The 26,526-nt window shown below is 38.2% G+C and overlaps 1 protein-coding gene across 1 annotated transcript in view; it reads left to right on the plus strand.

Annotated features, from left to right (window-relative positions):
* The first annotated feature begins 2,100 nt into the window (after positions 1–2,100).
* LOC126090526 (T-complex protein 1 subunit alpha) overlaps positions 2,101–26,526 on the plus strand; it is a 77,921-nt gene continuing 53,495 nt past the window's right edge. Inside the window, exons 1-4 of the mRNA XM_049906993.1 lie at positions 2,101–2,274; positions 4,763–4,848; positions 9,757–9,885; positions 24,595–24,692. Of these exons, the coding sequence (XP_049762950.1) occupies positions 2,202–2,274; positions 4,763–4,848; positions 9,757–9,885; positions 24,595–24,692 (386 nt within the window). The 5' untranslated portion in view covers positions 2,101–2,201. The remainder of the gene's footprint in view (positions 2,275–4,762; positions 4,849–9,756; positions 9,886–24,594; positions 24,693–26,526) is intronic.

Consider the following 26,526-nt stretch of genomic DNA (forward strand, 5'->3'; position numbering starts at 1 on the left):
CTATGTTGTTAAATTTATGACAGTTCCTGATGAATGTGGCAACTCCTCCTTTCTTCATTTCTGCTCTACAAAAGTGGGAGGCTAACCTAAATCCTGTAACACTCAAAAGTTCTATACCAGTGATCAGATGATGTTCAGAGAGGCAGATTGTGTCAGCTGAGTTTGAGGACTCTACTTCATCTATACAGATAATTAATTCATTAATTTTATTTCTCAGTCCTTGAATATTTTGATGCAATAAAGACAGCTGACATTTCTCATTGACTGAGTTAAAATTGGGTAAAGTTGAAATTTCTTAACCAACAGCTGTTCATGCTGATGTAATAAGCTAGAATCATGTCTTTTGGTTTCTTTGTCAAACTGAAGATTTTCTCAATCCTAACCTCTCTTAAAACTTGGTTTCTTTCTGTCATCTCTACCTTAAAAACCCTATAATCACTAGTGTTTTATCACTCATGACAGTGCCTCCCCCCTTTAACTTTACTCCTATTTTCCCAGTTTACCCTTCCCTTTCCTGTTGAGGTGAAGGTCATACCTAGTAAAATCCCACCTATTGAGAGAATCAACAGGAACCACACCAGTGGGTGACCCTGCACCGTACATAAGCAGCCGTTCCAACTCCAAATTAACTCTCCTGACAGAAGAGTTCAAATGAGGTCAGTCATGGTGCCCAAGAACAGATACAAACTCAAGTATGCTTCGATGCTGATGCAATCTTTGCCAGGTCACACTCTATACTGTACCCAGGATCTCTGTCAGTACTATTACCTGGCCCACCCACTAGAACCACTGCGTCTTCCTTAGTGAAATCTTTGCAAAGTGATCCTAAATCCTATGTCACCTGCTCCAGACCAGCACTAGGTTTTAAAAAAAATTGGTGACCCGGTTTTCTGATCCTAGTTCATCCTGCAAAAGTTGGCCAACACCTCTTCCATGGGAACTACCTAACAACAACACTTTCTTTCTTTTTACTGATTTCCTTACATTCTTACTTTTAAATTTGCTACTGCAAGTTTGTTGTGCCCTGTCTACACCTGCAACTGCTTGAGGCTCTCCAGCTTCTAACTGAAGCAACAGGTCAAATCTATTTTCCACATTCACCATGAAGCTGTCAGACAAAGTTCTAGGCCTGTTCCTCCTGTTGTTTGTTGCCACTTCCCACCTCTCTTTACCCTTCTCCCTCTTGGACCTGTCAAGATCTTCCCCGGCCTTGTCTAACTCAGACTGAAGGGCGGCAATTTTCCCCTCCTGTTCTAGTATCTTCCTATCTCTACTACATATCCTACAAAACCACTGATGAGTCTCATTTACTTCCCCTACTCCCACGACACTACAGTCACCCACATGGAAAGAACTGCAGCACCCGCCACACCAAAGCCCCCACCTAAATATTCTACGGCAAGTCAAGCACTTTTCACTCATGATAGACGTAATAGTTTATTAAGAATAAGTCAGTTAAAATACAAATATACACTAAAATTTGATTCCGCAAATTCAGTCTACGCAACTGTATGTAAACAAAAACAACAGTGCAAAGTTTCTGAAACAACAACTTAAACTTTATGTTACTTTCGGGAAATGTGAGTTAAATAATGAAGACGTACGATACAGTTAAAATGCTGGAGACAGCAAAGAACAATTACACGAAATTCTATAGATTTGCTGCGGCAAAACGTAAACAGAAATAAATACGACAATAACCCGACTGTACGATCTTTTCGCTTTTTCTTCTATTACGCATAGAAAAATGAAACACTTACTGGTACGCTTAAAAAGCACACTAATACACCAATTTACACGTAATCAGTACTAAACTAAATGTTATTATAATCTAAAATGAGTTATGTTTAAGAGAACACAAAAACTCATTCTAGTCGCCTGGCTGCAGGCAAGACCAGCCACGGCGATATGATCTGGGATTAACGTTTATACAGCGCAGATTTCCAGGTTAAGTTTGATCTGAGATCATTTTCTGTCTTAATCTACGGTTAAAGGCTTTATACAATCGGTTAGAAGCACGTTAATTTTGTTACCTAATCTCTCTAGCTACAGCTATGGATTCGGTAGCTATTCTTTATAGTTTGTACATCTCTGGAGTAATCTATGGTTTATGTCACCGAATGTCTCTGAATGGCTTAGGTGTTTTGTCGTAGTTTTGAAACTAGTGTTTATATAGCAAAACGAAGCGAAAAAGAGAAGAAATGTCTAGCATTGCGCCTCCGTTGTCTGTTGCGGGACACCGAGCGTCTGGTAATCCTGTGAGAACTCAAAATGGTAAATGGTGTTAATTTAAATTGTCATCCGGGAGTGTGCAAATGGAGCACATGCTTTGTCGTCCTTTTAAGGTTATGTTTGTGGTTACGGTGTAGTAACTTGGGACAAACAGTGTTTATTAAGAGAAGTTTTGTACCTTTGAGAATCGGCTCACCCTGGCAATCAAGTGTTTGGATGTTTGTTAGTTTACTTTAGTGGTAAAAACCCGACAGTTCAGTTTACATCTATTTCGTTAGTCTGCAGATCAGTATAAAATATGCATTGCGACAACGAGTTGAACAATTTAAAGCTACACAGGATAGCTGTCGCTGTTGTTAGCCCGTTACCCCTCTGAAAACAGTAATGGGAGACCGCTGAAGCAGGACTTTCATTGGGGGCGGTTTGCAATAAGTGCCACCTATAGGTAGATTGCGTTGTGATGGTCTCTGCGGGATTAATTTACTGCCTGCTCTGTCAACATTAAAGAGTATTGATAAGTTTCCAATGTTATTAAATTTTCGTAGAGTTCATCGTGTATTGAAATATCAGAATCTATTTAAAGGCACACACATACTCGCAGTTGTAGTACATTCTGGTGAACTCCAGTTCACTCCTATCGCTAGTCTCTGGTAATTATTATGCAGCACCTCTTCATTATCTGGAGCTCGTTCAAGGGACGTGTTAAACAATTAATTCAAGAGACATATAAAACCTAGAAATGAAATCTTGATAGTTCACTATGTTCAGTTGTCATTTGTAATGTAATACTGGAATTGGCCATAAGTAGTAAAAAAATAAAAAAAACTTAGCTGCTAACACGCTTCAATAATGGTTTTCATTGATCTATGGATTATGTAACTAAATAACAAGCTAAACTGTTCAGATATACACATTCTTTTTCTTCAGACCACCATACATCATGTGGTTAAGAGTACCCGCCTTGTGTATCACTGTCATTATATGTTTTTCATATTCCATTGCCAGTTGGAAAATATTTCCAATTGTGAATGGTGTGTAGGAAGAATGACATTTGATAATCTTTTGTTATTTCACGACATGAAATGTTTTGCTTGACTCTTCTTGCATCAGGTCCCCTTGAAATTTCAACAATGAGACTTTCATGATTTGTGAAACACTTTTTGTCGCATGAAACTATGGACTTTGATGATCATATCTGTAATGTCCTCACCATAAACTTAATGAAGTGCACATTTTCCACCTTGGTAAGGCTTGTAGATAGGGCATTTGTTGCTAGTTCTCACTTCATTCTGGTATTCTTTTAATTCTGGCGTAATTTTTCCTTTTTGTCTGATGTATGTGTTAGTAATGTTGACATTGCACAATTATTTCTGTCAGAAAGTTTTCTTTAACTTCAATAGTTGAACAACGTTAACGCTTATTTGTAGAACGCTTATTTGTAGTCGGAATGCTCATCTCATAGGGTACTTAAATTGTGTTACTGGTTGACAAGAGTCCTGTAATTGTGTTATTCTTTCGCTACGGTCGCAGGTTCAAATCCTGCCTCGGGCATGGATGTGTGTGATGTCCTTAGGTTAGTTAGGTTTGATTAGTTCTAAGTTCTAGGGGACTGATGACCTCAGAAGTTAAGTCCCATAGTGCTCAGAGCCATTTTTTTGTCTTATTCTTTGTTAAAACATCTTATCTTGTATATGAGTATGGAACAGATTTGGAGGTTTCAGCCACATTCATTTGTTTTGATAAGTGTAAGGGCACCTGTGGCCAAGCCGTTGAATGCCCATTAGCTCCAGTCGTCATTATCTTGAATATTGTAGGTAAAAACTTATTCTATGAAAATCTTTTTTGTATTTATTAGTGTATCATGAGTAGACATATAGTGATTACTACCGGCACACTTAATTGAAGCACTTGGAAAAAAAAAAAAAAAAAAAAAAAAACTACAGGCCTTTTGGTTTGATCTGATGCGAAAATGCATCATATGAAGTGTGTTGGCTACAAAAGTCCTACTTGATTATGCTACCAAAAACTTGCTTGAATGTAATAGTCTAAAAAATACAAATGTGTAAAACATTTGTGAAAACAAGACTGTTTTTGCAGCAGAATAGCTATTTAGTGAGAGAGAAATTCAGTGCTATAAATCTTGTGGAGTTCTTATAAGAAGTTAAAATTGAATATGGAGGTTTTTGTGATATCATTGGTTGCTTGAAGGATATCATGTGGAAATTTACACCCTTCCACACACTGTTGAGAGAGTTACAAATTTTAATACTGCTTGCCTCAGTAGTGCTAATTTTAGATTGTTTAGATATTTTCTTGTCTCGTCAAAATTAATAACTTTTGCAGGTGCCAATTAGTAGGTACTATTTGTATACAATGCTACTAGTCCTTTTTCATTTGGTGCAGTCAGTTTTTGGGGAATTTTCACAGAAAAATCATACATTGAGTGTGAGTCACTAATATTGATAATACTTTTCTGTTGCAAGTAATTATGACTATAAATTAACAACTTCTTGTGGTTCACACTTTTCAGTTATGGCTGCTTGTTCAATCGCAAACATTGTTAAGAGTTCCCTGGGACCAGTCGGTTTGGACAAGATGCTGGTGGATGACATAGGGGTATGTACCTGATAAAAGGAGACCTTTGCTTAATAAAGTTCCCCATATCTGCAGCTGCTTTCAGAGGGTTAGGGAGGAAATGTCTTCCGTGGATAAAACATTCATTGCTCATTTCAAAATCATTTCAGTTCCTAACAATAAATATTGTAACTAAAGTGGCTGTAGAAAATTGGGGTTTTTGGGTGCCAACAAACCATACATATAAATGATAAATAGTGTAATTGATTAATTAATAAAATGTATGGCTTAGAGAATTATATTTTACAAGTACCTAGAATTAAGTTGACACAAGATAAAATGATATGAATCAATGCAAGCCTATATATACATGATATTCCACCTTAAAGTGTATGTAATGAGTGATTTTTAAAACTGACTTACATAATTGCAAATGGTATTCATAAACAGCTTACTGTATTTACTTCAAATAAGCTTTGTTTCTAAAAATATGTACTATTTTTATTTCTGTAAATATTTCGTTCTTGTCAAGCGATATCATACTTTTGTCTGCCCTCACTCAAATTACCTGTAACAATGCTGATTTTGCAACAGGAAGTTAAGGAAGATTGTTGGGAATATTATTACAGTTATTGTGAATGTGAGGGAATGAAGGATACTTATGAAAAGATTGTAACACCTGTTACTCTAAATGAGAAAATTTAAAATAGCAGGATATCACATTTTTAGGTAAGGTAATCTAAACATGTGGTATTTAATAAATATCTGATAATTTGATGTAACAGGTGTTACATATTTTTTGTGCGGAGTGTTAAATGATTTTGTGTTGAGAATTACATAGAATACAGTACCATGAAGTGGAACAGTGGCTTAAAAAATGTTGATCATGCACTAGTTAGATCTGTACCTAGTAGAGCGGTAGAAGGACTCTGTGGTACAGTCATTCTAAAGAAACTTCTAAAGAAGCAGACTACTTCATGATACGTGAAAAACAAAGCCTAGGCCCATACATACAGAGATGGTGACTGGAACATGTTTGCTATCAAATGAGCAATGTGTGAAATTAGCAGGATATTGTGAAACTGTTATTCACACAACCCAAAGAAATTCAGGTCACATGTAAAAGCTGTTAGTGGTATGAAAGTCAGTGTCCAGTCACTCGTGGATGAGATAGTGAAATTGGGGGTAGCAGAGCAAAAGCAGAAATGCTTTACTCTATTTTCAAATGTTCATTTGCAAAGGAAAACCCTGTAGAAGAGCCCCAATTTAATCCTTGTACCACTGCAAATATGAGTGAAATAAGTCAGTGTTAATAGCATTGAGAAACAGCTGAAATTGTTACAAATGAAGCTCCAGGGCCCAAGAGAATACCTATCACATTCTGCACAGAATTTGCAGCTGATGTAGCACCCCTGTTAACTACTATCTGTTGTAGATTCCTTATATGAAAATCCATGCCTTGTACTGGGAAGAAAGTCATAGTGATAAAAGTAATCAACTAAACTACCATCCAACATCCTGGCTATAGATTTGTTGTAAAATCTTAAAGGACCCACTTGAGTGCAAGGTCCCAGGTTCAATCTTCTGTAAGGTCCATTGGAGTGCTGCATTAACAATTGACAGGAAAAATATTAGCTGCTATTTTTTGCCATGTGCATCAGGAGCTCGACAGAAAATGAATAGGTTTTCAGAAATTACTGATAATGAATGTCTGGAAGGTGCAGAGATCAACCTTCTATGGAATGTATGTGTTACTTGTCACAGAATGGACATTGTTGATATTCAAAAAATGTTCAAAACAAACCATTAACTTGAACACTGAATGAAAAATGGTGTGCCACAGTGATCCCAAAGGTTCACACATCAAGATTAAAGGCAAACCCCTTTGTAGTTGTAAACCATGCAGGACATTCAGCTAGTTATCCACTCTTAAAGAATGCATATAGAATCATATTGGTGTAATGGGGTGATAAGAACTAATGGAATGTGACGGCATGTGTGGAGCTTATTGCGAAACTACTATCCTTCAAGGCATAGCTGCAGGCAGTGCGATAACGTTTTATGTACGTGACACCCAGAGGCTGTATTTGTCCAGTGGTTCCAGGTGATATGGATTGTAATGTCACATTTTTTTAGGAGGTATTATTTGTTCTAAAGGAGTAATATTTTTATAAGCAGATCAGGAATCAAGCAAAAGCAAGTTATTTTGACCAGCTATTGGCCAAAAGCAGTGTTTATACCTTAGTTATAGTTCTCTTTTGCCCATTTCCCCACACTTGCTTGCTTTGATATAGATATTCTCTACTGTCCTCAAGCTCACACACACGAGAAAGAATCATAGGGTGCAGAGCATGTCCAATTTCTCACAGCACAGTAAATAACTTTCCAACCAATTTACCATCCAGGTTAGCAGTCGGCACAATTGTTACGAATGCGTAATAGCATTGGCGTTATTTATCTTGACCCAGCTCTCTTTGTACCTCTGATTTTCAGGATTCCTTTCAAATACATTTTCTTATCAATTGCCAATTGGATGGAGTTGAAAACAAATTCCTTACTGTATGATGGGATACTTTTATCTCGTCTACAGATTTTTGGTGCAATTACGCAATTTGACATGCTTGATGCTTTGTTTGAAATTTCGCTATCTTGCATTTTCTAATTCTGTAGCACTATTTGAAGTTGTGCAACTATCCACTGCTGCCTTTGAAATCACTATAATGTCACACTGATATGCATAACTTAATAGGTCACTATCATGCACATCCTATAAATTGTATCGAGCATCCTTGAAACTTGCAAACACCAGTTGTTGCAACAAGTGCACCTTGTCTGTCCTTGAATATCCGTAGTTTTTCTTATGCACTACATGGTCATATTGCTGCGAACTTGTTCGGAATCTATTCGTAATTTTTTTTTTTTTTTTTACAATGCTGCAGTTGATCTTCCATGTACGTAATCATGTCTAATACCTGCTTCTAGGAAATGTTCGTCCTTCACCATGTTTCACTGGAGATGGAATTTGTGGCTCCCTGCCTGACAAGGATGATGAACTACGTTGTTTGATACCTGTTTCAGAATGACTTTCACTTGTTAGGTGCGTGTCATTGTACTCCTCATGTCCAGTGTCTGCACAGTTGAGCCTATATGACACCATTCATTCTGCTGACTTATCTAGCAGAAACACTGATATTTCATTTGGTACTTCTTTCTTACTCCGTGAAGTTCCTTGGGTACTTTTGTGTCGAAATGTCAATTTTGGCAACTATTGTTACAGGTATAATGCAATGTTTGCTTTGTTTATAATGCGATTGCTCAGCTGTAGCACTGTTGTGAGTTACTCGTTGACTAAGCAGTTCAACTACATTTTGTAGCTTCGTGCTGTGCTCACCATTTGAGAGCTCCAGTCGTGTCTCCTGTGAGGTAACGGGCGAGTTGCGGCACCCTGGAAATATTCTAAGTTCAGGGTTGGTGGCCACACCAAGCCCGTTAGCCTCAGCGTGGTGCCTCACAATGGCCAGAGCATGTGCTCCATCGAGCACATGGCTGGGAATTCCTTGGTGACGCCGTGTGCTGGGAGGACCAAAGATGACGGACTTTGTGAAACCTTAATGGCAGACATTTCACAGTTCGTATAGAAATTTAGTTGCCAGATGAATCATGATACCTCAAAAAGAAACATGTACATTACTATTATTTGCACGACGATTCTGATGGTGTAATCAGATTTTCAATATATTTATTAGTTTAAAGTTTAGTATCTGACAATAAATTATACAAGTAACAAGAATTCTAGATAGGGCATTTGTTGCTAGTTCTCACTTCATTGCGGTATTCTTTTAATTCTGGCGTAATTTTTCTTTTTTGTGTGATGCATGTGTTAGTAATGTTGACATTGCACATTTATTTCTGTCGGAAAGTTTTCTTTAACTTCAATAGTTGAACAACGTTAACACTTATTTGTAGTCAGAATGCTCATTTCATAGGGTACTTTTGTGTTACTTGTTGACAAGAGTCCTGTAATTGTGTTATTCTTTCGCTACGGTCGCAGGTTCGAATCCTGCCTTGGGCATGGATGTGTGTGATGTCCTTAGGTTAGTTAGGTTTGATTAGTTCTAAGTTCTAGGGGACTGATGACCTCAGAAGTTAAGTCCCATAGTGCTCAGAGCCATTTTTTTGTCTTATTCTTTGTTAAAACATCTTATCTTGTATATGAGTATAGAACAGATTTGGAGGTTTCAGCCACATTCATTTGTTTTGATAAGTGTAAGGGCACCTGTGGCCAAGCCGTTGAATGCCCATTAGCTCCAGTCATCATCATTATCTTGATATTGTAGGCAAAAACTTATTCTGTGAAAATCTTTTTTGTATTTATTAGTGTATCATTGGTAGACATATAGTGATTACTACCGGCACACTTAATTCAAGCACTTGAAAAATTACAGGCCTTTTGGTTTGATCTGATGCGAAATGTGAATGGAATGGGCAAAAAAGTTATAATAACTGGCACAATGGGACACACCCCGTACCATGCACTTCAGTGGTTTGCAGAGTATAGATGTTTATGTAGAATTAGTGCTATTATAATCACGGACTTGTACTATGATTTTTATATCATCTGTTGTCCACTATAATATAACAAGAAATTCTCCATGTCTAAATCCCCATGTTACATCTTAAAAAAGAAGATAAATGAAAATGTAGATCAAATAGGAAAAACTTTGTGGTGGACAGTGGACATTTCATTTCTGAATATTAAGTAAAATGCTGGAAAGAAGAAATTTATAATGTGAGTGCTTTACATTCCACATCTTTCTCCTGTGTGTAAAGCATAACTGTGGGATTTTAAACTTCATTTGTTTGTTAACATTTATGATTCTGTTATTTATTACAAGTGTACAGAAGATAAATTTTTATAATGTCTACACCATTAGAAATGTTTCTTGATAGGACGTCACTGTTACAAATGATGGTGCTACAATATTACGTCTGCTTGAAGTGGAACATCCTGCAGCACGTGTGCTAGTGGAACTTGCACAGCTGCAAGATGACGAAGTGGGAGATGGTACGACGTCTGTGGTAAGTTCCTGTTTTTCCAGTATTTACATGCTTTTGCACATTTATGAAAACATGCAGACTCGTACTTGTTTGAAACAAATTGTTATGAAGTTCTTCTCTTCAGCCATTGAAACTATATAATTAGTTGAAAATGCAAGTTGACACTAGTAAGGAGAATGACCACTGTTGTGAACTACAAATACAAAATTACTCAGTGCAAGTGTCCAATAGTGTATGCTTATGTTTTTCTTAGTAATTTTATTTATCCTTGTGTATTTCCTGTGACTTCCCCAAAGCATTTTTTATTATGAAGATCAAACCCCAAGTGAATAAAAATTCTCAGCAGCAGATGTTTACCTGTGTCAGCCTCAAAGACAAAAGGGCTGGTGTGGTCTTTTACTGTTGCTCAAAAAATGATAACCTGCAGAAAATGTTCGTGTTGTAGGTGATTGTTGTATTTTATCATCCAGCTGCCGCCAAATATGTATTAGTGACGAAGGTGCTGTTATAGAGATATTGTTTTTGGTAGTATTGATAGCTACCAATATCCCACTTTAGACAAACTGAGGACCATTAGTTCGATTACGGCAAACATAGCAAGAGTTGGAGGTTAAAGCTCAAACAAATGTAAATAACACCTGAGGTAAATGCATAGCAAGTAAGTTAATAAAGTGTGCCAAGACTCCTCATTTATTGGTACCATTGAATTATGTTTAAGAATGGATGATTGCACCTTCAATACAGAAGGGATAAAGTGGAAAAAGTGAAAGATCTAATGAGATTCAAGAGCCCACAGTAAGGGCTATGCATGAAGCATTACCAATCATATCCTAGTGAATGATCTATCAGCAAATCCTAAGAAGTTCTGGCCCTATGTAATGTCTGTGAATGGATTCAAACTTACTATGTGTCTCTTCCGGAGTGAGTATGGTATTCAAACGGGGTACAACACATAAGAAACACAGACATTAATACTAGAATAACAGAAAGGAGTCATTTTATTTGCTAATCCCTGCCATTTAGTGTGTTACAGCAGTAATTATTTACCTTGATAATTTATTAATTACTTACATTTTTTCAACAACAAAAATGTTGCTGGTTTATCATTGCTTGTGCCAAAAAGTTTCGTAAACTGTAGACTTTCATATAACAACAATTTCTAGAACCTTCTAGACAAATTTAGTATACAAGGTGGCCAAAAACAGCACTTGTAAGCATGTTGCACAGTAGATTGTGCTGAGAAATAACTGTTAAAAAAAAATTGTGACATTGCACCGTTTTTGAGTTCATTAGCATTGAAGTCAGTCAGGCCATTGTGTGCACAGATTCAAGCAGCTCACCAGGTATAATCAGTCAGTTGTTCCCATAGTGTAGATGATAGCACATGAGATGGCTCAGCCTTTGCCTCGGATTCACTCCTTACCACCATCCCTTGTTCAATTTTTGTATTGCTCTCTGTTTCGGTTTTAGGAAACTGAGCAAAGAATACATTTGGTGACACCATCTGTGGTGAGTTACTTTAATTTGCATCTGCAATGGCATGTTACCTAGCTTCAGTCCTAATTAGGAAACTGCAAAGTATCAGATTTTTTTAATTAACAATTATTTCTCAGCAGAGTCTAAGCTGCAATACACTTACAAGCTTTTGAGGCTGTTTCTGACCACCCTGTATGTGGCCCCACTTGTATGTGTTCCACGCGTGGCTTTGTTGTAGTTTTTGCTCAAGTCTTTGGACTCTGCTAGATGTACTTAGGACAGGTGATCTCTGTTTTAAATGCACATTTGTACACATGGCTTTGTGGCACTTGATACAGTTATTGCTGGTCATGTTGCTTTTGCAGAAGCTGATTTGGCACTTTTTCAGTGTTCTAGATGATTTTTGTTCCTTATCCTCTATTTTTGTTTTTCTGCTTCTTGCTCTTTCTGTTCCCTTGAGTCCATTTGCCAGCTGAATTATAACCTTCTTCCGTTCCATTTTCTTGTTCATTGTGTTTTGTAGATGATAAATGCATTTACTGTTGCAATATTAGAGATTTTGTAGAAGAGTGCATCGGCCATCTCCTTCATGCAACCTTTGTAGCATATTTACGGCTAATTTGATCAACCGTGTCCACCCCAAATTTTTTTTTCACCGTGGATTATTATGGTTTTAGGTTTCTCCTTTCCTTTTGCTACTTGGGCATGCCATGTATTCGGAAGGATGATGTTCTTCTTACCTTGATATACTGTCATGGTGAAGTTTGTGTTGCCAGCTTGACACAGGACGGTGGTGGAGTGTATTTCAGCATTTGGTTTGGTTATCTCATAAGGGATTTCATAATAGATTGTTCATTGTACTGACTAATGAAGTTTTCTTTTCTTTGAACTCCTGAGCAAGATGATGTGAAGTTGCCTGTTATCACGTTTCTTCCTTGAGTTAGAAAAGGCTCCATAATATGCGGAATGACGTACTCTGAGTGGTTGCTTCTCTCTATGCATGTTCAGTTTTCCAAGGCATGGGAAAGTGTTACATATGTATTGTGTTGCTACATCAGCAGCTATCCAGAATTTGAGACACTGTTAGTCATGAAATGACTGAACGTGCTTGTTGTTATGCTGCGTAACAGTTGCTTGTCTGTGGTTATGTTTTCTCCAGGGCCATAAGAACAAATAGTTTTCCATGAACTTTCCCCAAATTACGGATGCAAGAGCAAATTTCTTGGCTGGCAGGCATTCAGCTCGAGTTGATTTTTCACTGAAACAGAAATCTGGTGAAAAGCTCCTAAAATCTGTCCCTCAGCATGGCGTCCTTGATGAAAGTAGGCCCCCAGAATGCGACCAAAGATCTGTAAGAATATCCTTTGTGTAAATGACACCTGAGCATGTGTGATAGCTATCAATTTTTCTAGTTAAAGTGACATGTCCAGTAATTTTTTTAAATAATTTTTGAGTTTTTCATTCTGTCTTCATGAGAGATAGCATTGCTTCATCAAAAACACGACAGAAAGCACTGATGGTAGAGTTGTCTACTAGTTGACAAGCATAAGCAGTGGGACCTCGCCACTCCTTTAGAACCTTTGCAAGTGATGTTTTTCCATAAGGTGGAAATATTCGCAGTCTCCCATTTGGTTTCATCCCTAGTGACCATATTAACTAAGCTGAAAGTTGTCCAGAGCCCTAAAAGGTCTACTTGTAGGCTCTCTCGTGAACAGGATATTTCTAGAACTTCTGTGCAGAGAATTTTACTTAAGGCCAAATTCAAATAATGTATACCTAATCGCATATATGGGCTGTTGTAAGGTGTCCCAGGTTGTCTGATGAAATGTAATAGCAAAGCTGGAAAAAAAAATGAAAAAGAATGTTATAAATAACCCTGTAGCTTCACTTATTTCAGAATTCCAGTTGCTTGTTTTGTTTTATGTCCAGTATATCGTCGTAAAAAGGGAAAAAAGTTGAAAAAGTAATAGGATTTCATGAATGAAGTAAAACAAAAAAAAAAAAAAAGATGAGTAAGATATGGCACAATTATCAGGTGCTTCTGATGTACGATATAGTACATTAAGGGCACATATAGTGACAGTTATAAGGTGTGTCACTGTATAATGTGGCAGTCATATGAAATATTACTGTATCTCATTGCTACCTATCAGAACACCTCGGAGAGCATTAAAGATAAACACCAGTCCTAATTGCCCAATTGTAAAGTTACATGTTTCCAAATTACATACAAAAATAGCCACTATTTCAGTATACATATAATTCGAAAATGATGCTTTGCTGATTAACATTGTTCTTATGTGAAAAACACAATATAAATGTGAAATTAATACTAAAACTAATCGAAAGAAATAGAGCACATGGTCAGGATGTACCAGTAAACCTATCTTTATAAAATTACTACAGCAAATTAAAGAGAACATATAAATAAAGCATGTTAATTGAATCTCCAATATACACTCCTGGAAATTGAAATAAGAACACCGTGAATTCATTGTCCCAGGAAGGGGAAACTTTATTGACACATTCCTGGGGTCAGATACATCACATGATCACACTGACAGAACCACAGGCACATAGACACAGGCAACAGAGCATGCACAATGTCGGCACTAGTACAGTGTATATCCACCTTTCGCAGCAATGCAGGCTGCTATTCTCCCATGGAGACGATCGTAGAGATGCTGGATGTAGTCCTGTGGAACGGCTTGCCATGTCATTTCCACCTGGCGCCTCAGTTGGACCAGCGTTCGTGCTGGACGTGCAGACCGCGTGAGACGACGCTTCATCCAGTCCCAAACATACTCAATGGGGGACAGATCCGGAGATCTTGCTGGCCAGGGTAGTTGACTTACACCTTCTAGAGCACGTTGGGTAGCACGGGATACATGCGGACGTGCATTGTCCTGTTGGAACAGCAAGTTCCCTTGCCGGTCTAGGAATGGTAGAACGATGGGTTCGATGACGGTTTGGATGTACCGTGCACTATTCAGTGTCCCCTCGACGATCACCAGTGGTGTACGGCCAGTGTAGGAGATCGCTCTCCACACCATGATGCCGGGTGTTGGCCCTGTGTGCCTCGGTCGTATGCAGTCCTGATTGTGGCGCTCACCTGCACGGCGCCAAACACGCATACGACCATCATTGGCACCAAGGCAGAAGCGACTCTCATCGCTGAAGACGACACGTCTCCATTCGTCCCTCCATTCACGCCTGTCGCGACACCACTGGAGGCGGGCTGCACGATGTTGGGGCGTGAGCGGAAGACGGCCTAACGGTGTGCGGGACCGTAGCCCAGCTTCATGGAGACGGTTGCGAATGGTCCTCGCCGATACCCCAGGAGCAACAGTGTCCCTAATTTGCTGGAAGTGGCGGTGCGGTCCCCTACGGCACTGCGTAGGATCCTACGGTCTTGGCGTGCATCCGTGAGTCGCTGCGGTCCGGTCCCAGGTCGACGGGCACGTGCACCTTCCGCCGACCACTGGCGACAACATCGATGTACTGTGGAGACCTCACGCCCCACGTGTTGAGCAATTCGGCGGTACGTCCACCCGGCCTCCCGCATGCCCACTATACGCCCTCGCTCAAAGTCCGTCAACTGCACATACGGTTCACGTCCACGCTGTCGCGGCATGCTACCAGTGTTACAGACTGCGATGGAGCTCCGTATGCCACGGCAAACTGGCTGACACTGACGGCGGCGGTGCACAAATGCTGCGCAGCTAGCGCCATTCGACGGCCAACACCGCGGTTCCTGGTGTGTCCGCTGTGCCGTGCGTGTGATCATTGCTTGTACAGCCCTCTCGCAGTGTCCGGAGCAAGTATGGTGGGTCTGACACACCGGTGTCAATGTGTTCTTTTTTCCATTTCCAGGAGTGTATGTTAGCACTAAAATTAAAGCACTAGTTGATTTGTTACAAACAAATTTAGAAATGTAATTGTTACCTGTAACATAATTAGTCAGAAAATGTTATATTAACTCGTAACTAAGTTGAAAATAGGTTCACCTTGTTCAGCACTGAGATTGTAAATTTTTAGCAATGTGTATCTCATATTCGGTTTAACTTTTAATTGTGATTTTACATAAAATTGTAATTTTCATTGTTTGTAATTGTTAACAAAAGTATAAATAGAGGTCATGCAGGCGCCTTGAGGCACTCGTTTTTTGGCTAGGGTTGCGAGCAAATGTATTGTAGGCTCACTCATTTGTTGATTGTTGTGAACACTGTGTCGTTTGATGTCAACTTTGGGTACATGTGATGAAACTGGTACAGTTCACCAGGCTCGGACACCAGAGTCCTGGAAATATATTGGTGTTAAAACTGCACTGTACTTTGGAATTTATTTCGGAGTCTTCCGCAATCCTTTTCATAGGCTGCACAGCGACGAGACATGAATCCAGGAATTTTACAACACCCCGAGAACTAAACAACTTTCACTGTTGGTAGAATTGACATGAGAACAACAGCACATCGACTGGGCATTTCACTCAAGTCAAAACATTTGCAACGCGGAGGTGAGAAAATACAAACATCTCACATATTACTGTCCTATGGGCCATGTGTGAAGACTTGAATCAATATCAGTGCTGAAAAAACATGGAAAATTGAAACATCAAGGGTCTCTTATTGCAAACAGCCCTGGTGATTGGGGGAAAAGTACAAGTCATTTGTGATTATAGAAAGGGTAAAAGAATGAATGCACAGAATGACATGTTATTATTCTAAATATTAATCTGTTGCAGGACCCTAAACAATATTCAAAGCTCGGACATTTACATTACTGGAGGGCTAAAAGTTTTTCACGAGAACTCAGCATGGATTGACGGGAACCCATTCATGAAAAGCACTGTTCTTGCATTTCCTTCAATACACAATGCTTTGCAAATAAAAGATGTAGATGAATAAATAGATTTCTTCCTGTTGGCTTGAAGAATTTTTGGGTAATAGAAACCAGTTTGTTATACAGAAATTGAATGTTACATTGGGAAGAAAGCAATGTATCATTTGTGATGCAGAAAATGTTAAAGGACAACTGATGTTCGTGATAAAGATAATTTTGTCATCATACAGGGTCAGCACCATTGTATTTGCTTATGATACTGTTGCTCGCAGGAAAGTGCAGAAGTACTTTGTGTTTCCACTTAGCATACTAAAAGTTAGTTAGCTCTCTCTCTAAACACAAATGAATGCAAGATAATGAGCATAACAGAAGGAACCAGATAACTAATCTTTTGAAATTAGTAGAAAGCTTTGGGTATCTTGTCACATCATTTAAGTATTTATAGGGTACAGTATGAAGAAGTAGTAGGGAAGGTGGATGGGAGTTTTAGATTTGTTGGGAGAATTCTGGAGAAAAGGAGATGTACCTGTAAAGGCAGTCGCATCAAAATTGCTAATCAGGTGAGATCTTGATCATTGCTCAGATTTTCAGATCTATAACAAATAAGCTTGAAAGCAGACATTGGCCACATTTTGAGATCGACAATTAGAGTTGTGACAAATTGGTGCAGCTTGTATGAAAGTTTAAAAGAGATTTTCAGTGAATAAATGGGAAACTTGGGAAGCTGACAATGTTTTCGCCAAACCTGTTGGGTAAATCTAGAGAATTGGCATTTGAGGAAAACTTCGCAACAATTATGCTATCATAGGGCACTTTGCATGAGTGAGTGTCATCTGAATAAGAATGATCAGGGAACATACCAGAGCGTATATAGTTATTCCTCATTTGCAAATGGAGTCGGAAGGAGTAATTGCCATATTTACCCAAGTGTAAAACCCGCTCACCCTTTTTTAAAAAAAGGCTCCTTGGTTAAATTTTATTTTTAACTAATCTGACTAATCAAAACAACAAACTGATTTATTGATATGAATTATATCACTAAAAAGTTAACATTACACCTATTTTAAACTTGTACCATTTATTGACTGTCTACTTTTGATGATCAATATTTTTAATACTAATAATCTTCCTCAGTGGTATCACTATCTTCATATGTAAGCCTGCTGACGTTTCTTCCTTTCCGACACTCGTCTATCTTCTGAGGCATCCATAGCATTAGACACGAAGCAGTTGCTGAATCATTTAATAATACATTCACTTGAGATTGTGCCCAGTAAGGATCCATTAGCCCAGCATGAGTACTGAAGTTTTCTTTAATGCGTATTGTTGTGGTTGGCTGGAGAGCCAACACCGTGTTACTAGAGGAAGCTGAAAGGCACGCGTTTTAGCTCACGCAGGCTGGCGTGAGGTCTGGAACAGGACAAGGAAATTAGAATTTAGAAAAAAAGGACGTAGCTGGTGGAATACTTAACTTTAATCCATTAATGGTGAACATCGCTCTTGACGGTACATGATTCACAGTATCAATAGTAACTGGTAATGGCGCCTTGCTAGGTCGTAGCAAGTGACGTAGCTGAAGGCTATGCTAACTATCGTCTCAGCAAATGAGAGCGTATTTTGTCAGTGAACCTTCGCTAGCAAAGTCGGTTATACAACTGGGCCAGTGCTAGGAAGTCTCTCTAGACCTGCCGTGTGGCGGCACTCGGTCTGCAATCACTGATAGTATACGTCAGACCCGCGTGTCGCCACTAACGGACCGCAGCCGATTTAAAGGCTACCACCTAGCAAGTGTGGTGTCTGGCGGTGACACCACACATATTCCGCCCCCTCCCCTGGAGTGGGGGCACAGTCTTCTAGAAGAAGCAACTCACTGTTGCAGGTAAGCCTTAAAGGTCTGTTGATAACAGCATCCATTATTTGAAGTTGTGAGCTTATATCATCAGGAATTATTAGTCTGTGTTGTTGTTTACTGTCAGATTTTTAGCTTCCTTGGGAAGATGTCTCCTAAAAGAGCCCAGCACCAACATTTACCTTACTCGAGCTGGTGCCCCTCTGTATAAAGTGTGCCATCCACAAATAACATTGTCTTGCACTGTTACATTGTTTTACAATTGTAAGCCCATACCTATTCCTTCATTATTGCTTCAGCTAAAACAGTGATAAGTTGTGCTGTCAATATGTGTAAGTGAACAGTAGTAGTATCAAATCAACAATGAGAATTCAGAAAAAATTTACAATCCATGCAAGAAAATCACCCAGATTTCAGGCTAGCAGCACAATCCCACAATGAGGCAGTTGTTCACAAGATGATTGGGAATCGAATAAGTGGTTGGCCGGGATCTGATGCAACCATGCTTTTCTAATGCTTGGAGTGGGTCATTACTGTGCGTTAACACCTGTACGGGGCAGAAGAGTGATACAATGTATGTTTTATTACTATTTAATTAAACAGAGATATAGCTTATATAATGTAAGTTTATTTTATTGTTGCTTAATCAAACGAAGGTTAAACTGTGATCTTGCTTATACATCTTTACCTTTGTAACATAAAGACAGTTATTATTTACATCCATACAAAATACACTGCACCTGCTTGAGGATTAAACAAAGAGCCTGGTATTCTGTTCCAAACAACCTTCAACCAACTGCTTCTGGTCATTTGTCATCCGCCCATTTTCTTGGCATCTAAAGATGAGCCCTGCAGGCAGATCTCCTTTTGGTGTAATTTTTCTGCCAGCTCACCCACCAGTACTGTTATACTAGCCTTTTCATCGTGATGTTGTTACGGGATCATTTTTAATGCCCTTCACATAAACAGTAACATTTGATGGGATAAAATACAGGTGTCTGATCAGCTTTGCCTATATGATCTAGCAAATAGCTGCTGAAATGCAAGTAGTCACTGATATTTGAATAGTTTTTATCATATGCTGTGGGTAGTCTTCAAGATGGTATGTATCTCACGCATCAGCCAGTGCTTGCTTTGAATTCTGCAACACATGCAGTTGGAAAATTCTTCATCTCCAGTGCCTTCATTCGTATAATTTCTCGCTTAATTGGGGAGCCTTCATTGTGCTTGTCTTGGATGTTCTGAACAACCAGGTACTCAACATCGTGAAACCTTCCCTACTTTGGACTCCTGGAAGTTCGTTGCATAGAACTGGCATTCTTTAATTTTTTTAACACCACTTACAAATGTTTACTTCAGTGATATCAAATTGTCATCCTGCTGCACAGTTGTTTGTGTCATCTGCTTAATGACTCTCCGGTAACTTAAAATTAGTGTCATACTGCGCACTCGAACAAACTTGGAACTGCGAACTTGTAGATCCATGTTTCTCAACTGAGTCACAGCTGTTATTTGGATCCATCATTGATTGCTAAAGTTTACAGTTCTTACAGCACTGACAATATAAGCATAGTGAATGACAATGATATGGTGTGTCTGCTCCCTACAGCTAAATCAGTAGAAATCAAACAACTTCTGATTAACTCTGTGGCAAACCTTCAGAATCAACAATGTCGTAGAGCAGTGGCTCCTTTAATGGGCCCACATAAGTGATGTAAAACAACATATTCATAAATAAAGAGCCTTGTATTTTTTTTTTTTTTTACAAGGAGGAATATAAATGCCGTTGTTGCTCATGAGCTGTGCTATTATGTTCCTGCCTAGCCACAGTTTGTGAAGGCATTGCTTATTGCTTTGCTTTTTATAATAATGTTTGTATATTAATTTGAGATGTTTTCATTTGTGTGACCCAGTGGTCCATAGTTGCTATGTAAATATTAAAGGTGTTTTAAATGTGTCTTGGCAACAGGCGAAAATAACATGTCACCCCAAGCATTTAGTTTTACTGAAATCATCAGCAGTGGTCTGTAATGAAAGATATTTACAATGTCACTTGCTTTCTTGATAAAAGTTACAAAGGATGTTGATTTCATTTATAGTATTTTATGCCCAGTTTTCGCTCGCATCAGGAAACGCCATCTGTTTGCATATTCTTGAGGTATTCCTTTGTTTTGCACTGTTTATTCCATCTTACTTTCACATTATTTTGTTACACTGCATAGTGTTGTGTTTAACATCACTGTGAAGTAATGTTGGTTAGGTTGGAATGAATAGTGGCAAAAGAAGGAATCAGAGAAGAAATAGAGGACAGCATTTCCTGATGTAAACAAAGATTGGATGTAAAGTACCATAAGTAAAATCAGCATCTTTTGTAGTGAACTGTTTTTTGATTTAGAAAGCAAGCCATACTGTAAATATCTGTACAGACCACTGATGTTTTATTTCAATAAAATGAAACCCATTTGGTGACAAAATATGCATTTTCTTGTAGTTGCAGTGACAGATTCAAAATACCTTTAACATGAGACATTAACCATCCTTATTTTATTTGTGCTGCAAATCCTCAAGAACAGCCATTGACAACATTTTTATAGACAAATCGAAGGAACAAAATCGTATCATAAAACCTGTAATAAATGGACTATCAGATCATGACATGCAGCTCCATGTTTTAGATGTAAATTCTAAGCAGATTATCGAGTCTGCTAAATCTGAGTACAGGAGAGTAGTCAGTCAAACAAAAATTGAGTGTTTTAGAAAACTGTTCAAAGATATGAACTGGAAAGATGTTTATAGTGCTCATGACATGACTGAAAAAATATAACACATTTATGAATATTGTCAGTACCATGTTTGAAAACTGTTTCCTCCAAAAGTTACTCAAATTAAACTGAAGTCTATAATAAATTCAGAGTTCACACAAGGAATAAAGATTTCCTGTAAGACAAAAAGGAAAATGTATCTGTCGACCAAGAATAGCTCCAATGCTGATGATTTAGCTAAATACAAGGAATACTGTAAAATATTTTAAAAAAAGTGATTCAGACATATCAACAAATGCACTACGAGAAGATAGCAATACCAGGGAACAAAATAAAAACAATATGGGATATAGTGAAAGAGGAGAATGGTAGAACGAGAAAGGAACAGGAGCAAATAGCACTAAGGGTAGATGATAAAAGTACTTTATATCCGTTACTGATAGAATGGGATTGTCAGGATCAGTAAATAATGCCCTTGAATATCTGAAACTAGCCTTTACAAATAGCTTCAGGTACATGAATATGTCACTCGCTTCACCAAAAGAAAAAACTTCCATAGTAAAATCTTTAAAAACAAAGCATTCTAGTGGTTATGATGAAATATCAACAAAGGTAATTAAGGCATGTTCTTGTGAGTTTAGTACAATTCTAAGTTACTTGTGTAACCATTCAATTATAACTGGGATATTTCCTGACTGGCTAAAATATGCAGATGTTAAGCCTCTGTTCAAGAAAGGGGATAAAGAGATATCATCAAACTACAGACAGATTTCATTTTTGCCAGAATTCTCAAAAATTTTAGAAAAAGTAATGTACAGGCGGCTTCTCAACCATCTGACCACAAATAACATATTATTAAGAACACAGTTTGTATTTCTGAAGGGTTCTGATATCGAAAAGGCTGTTTACACCTACAGTGAAAATGTACTTAATTCATTAAATAACAAGTTACAAGCAGCAGGTATTTTCTGTGATTTGTCAAAGGCATTAGATTGTGTGAACCACAACATCCTTTTAAATAAATTAGAATTCTATGGTGTCATGGGCAGTGCTGCAAAATGATTAAAGTCATACCTCGCTAACAAGAAACAAAGGGTGTCACTGCAAGGGACTAGTGAATTAAGTCACCAGTCATAATCAGAAAGGGAAGAATTTACATGTGGTGTCCCACAAGGATCCATCTTAGGGCCATTGCTTTTTCTTGTGTACATTAATGATCTCTCATCAGTTACACTGCCAGAAGCAGAGTTCGTTTTGTTTGCAGATGACACAAGTATTGCAATAAATAGTATGTCGAGTGTAGTTCTAGAAAGATCTGCTAATGATATTTTCGTGGATATTAATAAATGGTTTAAAGCCAACTCACTGTCATTAAACTTCGAAAAGACTCACTATATGCAATTCAGAACCTGTAAGAGGTTTCCACCCAACATATGCATAAAGTATGAAAAAGAGCAGATAGAAGAGGTTGACAGTCTTAAATTCCTGGGATTACAGCTTCATGATAAATTCAGTTGGGAGGAGCACACCACAAAACTGCAGAAACACCTTCACAAATCTGTATTTGAAAGTCGAGTGTTAGCAGACATAGACAACATAAAAATGAAAAAGCTTGCATACTTTGCTTACTTTCTTTCCATAATGTCATATGATATAATATTTTGAGGTAACTCTTCAAGTCAAACAAAAGTTTTCAGAGTCCAAAAGTGTGTAACACATATTATTCGTGGAGTAAATTCAGGGACGTCCTGTAGAAACCTCTTCAAAGAACTGGGTATACTAACTACTGCCTCTCAGTATATTTACTCCTTAATGAAATTTGTCCTAAATAATATATCTCTTTTTCCAACAAACAGCTCAGTTCATACATACAATACCAGGAACAAAAATGATCTGCACAAGGACTTAAAAGCACTTACTTTAGTTCAAAAAGGGGTCCACCACTCAGAAACACTCATCTTCAATATTTTGCCAGCAAACATAAAAAATTTAGTTACAAATAAAGATCAGTTTAAAAGGAGCCTGAAAGACTTACTAGTGGCCAACTCCTTCTACTCCATTGACAAATTTTTTAATAGAAACAAATGGAGTGTATATATTCATACTATTAGTATTGATATTTCAGCTTTATTTAAGAAAAAAAAAATATTGACATGTTCCACATCCACGAGGATCTCCTCAACACGGATCTATGGAGCGAAAAACAACTAATTTAATCTATGATGCTCTATGATGTGATTGGCTGAAGAAGTCGCATCTGGCTGAAGTCGCATCTACTCTGTGAGTTGCTAACAGAAGGAAATCAGGCAGCCGCCATTTCGATTTCATTGCTTATGAATCTAACATATGCTATACTTGAAGGTTTCCATATTTATATGTGTGTACTCTGGAAGTATGTGGTTTCAGTGATACAACACATTGAAGATCTCTTCAAAACATGTTTTTAGTACGGATTGTTGTGGAACACTGGCAGGAAGTGCTACTTTGGTATATAAAACCTTTGCCTAATCAATTGTGTAACATAAAAATGGTGACCTCGGCAGCAGTTAGTTTGATCTGCAAATGTAAGAAGATTCTGTATTTTTGAATGACAAATTTTGGAAGAAACCTTGTCTTATAATCGGGTAAATATTGTAATATTGGTACAATTTGCTTATTACCACAAACAATACAGAAGCCTGTTTGTGTTTGTTTATGTGAGAGAAAGGGAGATAGTTATATACTAAACAGTGTTTCTACATTGACATCCACAAACATTTTCTGCAGGCATGGCGGATGTTTGTTGTACCACTATTACAGTCTGATCCACATAAGACGGTGGTTCGCGCAGCTCGAGACACAGACGGGGATTGCAGTATTGCCGATTCAAAGAGACGGTTGCTGAAAGAACATAGATGTGTTCTCGGCTTGAAAAAGCATGTGTACAGCAAATTAAATCTCTTGCTTGCTTGTTTAAAATTTGTCATTTTCTGCCACCGTCAGCCATGACAACTCGCAACAAATGTAAGAAAAATTCACTAAACTTACTACATTCACGTTTAATGTATACAATGGTAATGACATTCATAGCAGAGCAGCGAGGACCCTACTGAATAGTCATTGGTTGTCAGAGAATGCATGACGTAGATGTGTAGAACAAGCCTGAACTCGACATGTATTATTCGTCACTCCAACTATAGTCATCTTGTTTCCTATTCAATTCCTGAATAGAGCAAGGGGAAGGTGACTGCCTATATGCCACCATATGGACCCTTATTTCTCTTTCCGTGTTGTACAGTGTTCCTGTCTTTCCACATTTTGTTCTTTGTATTTCCTGTGATTTTCCATTATCATTTGAAGTAGCTATGTCCTTCAGTGTCATAATATGGTGGTGTAAAATTTTCATTTTCCTCAGTTACTAAAAGTGCTCAGTACTTCCGCATCAGAAAAATTGTGATTTATGAAAGACTTCCTACTAGTGAGAGCTACATGTGGGACTAATAATGGAACCCATACCTTTGCCATTCATGGGCAGTGCTAAAGATGAGCGAAGTTCAAAATATAAATCCCAGACCAACACACACCTTTGTATCTCGCTAAAAGATTTGTTACAAAACACACTTTGTTGCTAAGTTTTACAGAGCGAGCAGCAGAAAAATATGCCTGTATGCTTGCTAGCATCAGTAGTGAGAACAAACTCGAGAAATGTAGCTGCTTAATATGATGGCAGATCCACAGGATCAGCTTTTTACAGTATTAAAGTAGACTTTTAGTTCTAATCTGTCTACAGTTATGGTTTTAAAAGGGTATGTTTGATTTCAGGTAATAATTGCTGCGGAGCTGTTGAAGAATGCTGACGAACTCGTGAAGCAGAAGATACACCCTACATCAATTATTAGTGGCTATCGTCTAGCATGCAAGTAAGTGCCTACATCTACATCCATACTCTGCAAACCACCGTGAAATGCATGGCAGAAGGTATGTCCTATTGTACCAGTTATTAAGGTTTCTTCTGTTCCATTCAGACATGGTGCGTGGGAAGAATGATTCATTGAATGTATCTGTGCGTTCTGTAATTACAGGGTGTATACGACCTGGGACAACCGGGAAATCCAGGAAAAACCCGGGAATTTTTTCATCCGGGAGAAAACCGGGAAAAACCCGGGAATTTTTCGGAATTCCGGGAATTTTTCATTGCTTTAGCTTTCAGTTAAATTTTTGTAATTTTGACTGCAGAATTGATTCTCTAGCAAAGAATGTTATTGTTTCCTGCTACTGGAGAACGATACTGCAGCAATAAAATATGAACGAGAAGGAAAAAAATAAATCTTTAGTGGAAAAGGAAAAGTGCAATTTACAACAACAAAACACCGTGCACGCACAAGCGTGTGCAAATAGCAAAAATATGTCAAAGGCCGTAGGGCGCAGACTGTAATTCTTCGTAACAATAAACTGCTTGCTATGAGCATGACGTCACAACTGTTCACATTAGGTTCGTTTGACCAGTTGCCAGCGGTCTGTTGCGCATGCGCATTTGATCGCATATAAGCAGTACCTTCTCCCGTCTCCCGCTACTTGAAGTTTGGCTGTTACCTGTATCGGTAGCAGCAGCAAGCAGCCAGATGCAAACGAGAAAAATTTTTCTCGCGCGCCCTAGCTGCCAGATTCACGCTTGCACAGAGTTGTAGTGGTGAAGGGGTTAGTCTACACGTGACCCGTGTTTACGTTAAGTGATTTCGCTGCTTATCTTTGTGTACAGCTCTCACGTCAAATGAAAACAAAACGGATTTCTGTGGCCGGGAGCTATCAACTGAATTACAATACATTCACATAATTATGGAGGGCAAAAATATATTATTAATTTCAATTTTCTGATTTTTATTTTATTTCCAAGTTAGGAGCAGTCAAGCATTAATCGCCTTGCAGAACAATGAAGTTATTTTTGCAAGTTTACTAAAGAAATTTGGCTTTATTAATCTTTCCGCTGAAGAAATCATTTTATTTGAAACGAAGTGTTTCATTCTACAGTATTGGCTATTTCCAACTGTTCGCTGAATTTCAAGTGCAATTTCAAGTGCACGTTATCATCTTCTGCCATGTATGGCATTATGCCACAATAAAGAACCAAAAATGAGATCGTAGAGTACTGGTACTCCAAGAAAATTTACATCCCAAAAACCACACTGAAAAACGTAATATCAGATGGGACCTACTTCATTGTGAATCTGGAAAAAGCCAATTAGCACTTCAAGCCGAACTATGCATTTTAGTATGGTTCACGAAATTCCAATGCTCTTTGGAGTATCCTCTGATGCCCTGTTTCTTTTATGGTGTAATGTAAGCTCTCTTAGTGCTCTATACACACGAACATGAGGGCTTCCTACACCACTGCAGTTGCACACGCACAATAATGCCTGTTTTCTGGCGCTCTCTGGCAACGGGTATATTGAACCTATTTCTAACAGTCTCCGGATAGTACTGCGAACGGTGGTTAGAAAAGTGTTACTTTCAAAGTAAATTTCTTTTTACACAAGATGAAATAAGTTACGTGTGAGAAAGTGGGATGGATATCTAAATCATAGAGCGTTCGAAACTGAACAGTTTGAGAACCAGCCACTTACAAGAATTTCTCGCCGAGACATTTATGTCATAATTTTAAATTTACTGGCACAGTTGTGTGATGTATCTTAAAGTATAACACACGCAAAAGAGATCAATATTACATGTGAAAGCTTAACTTCTGTTGTAGCGTGT

The sequence above is a fragment of the Schistocerca cancellata genome, chromosome 1, assembly GCF_023864275.1.
Source record: "Schistocerca cancellata isolate TAMUIC-IGC-003103 chromosome 1, iqSchCanc2.1, whole genome shotgun sequence".
NCBI classification, from domain to species: Eukaryota; Metazoa; Arthropoda; class Insecta; order Orthoptera; family Acrididae; genus Schistocerca; species Schistocerca cancellata.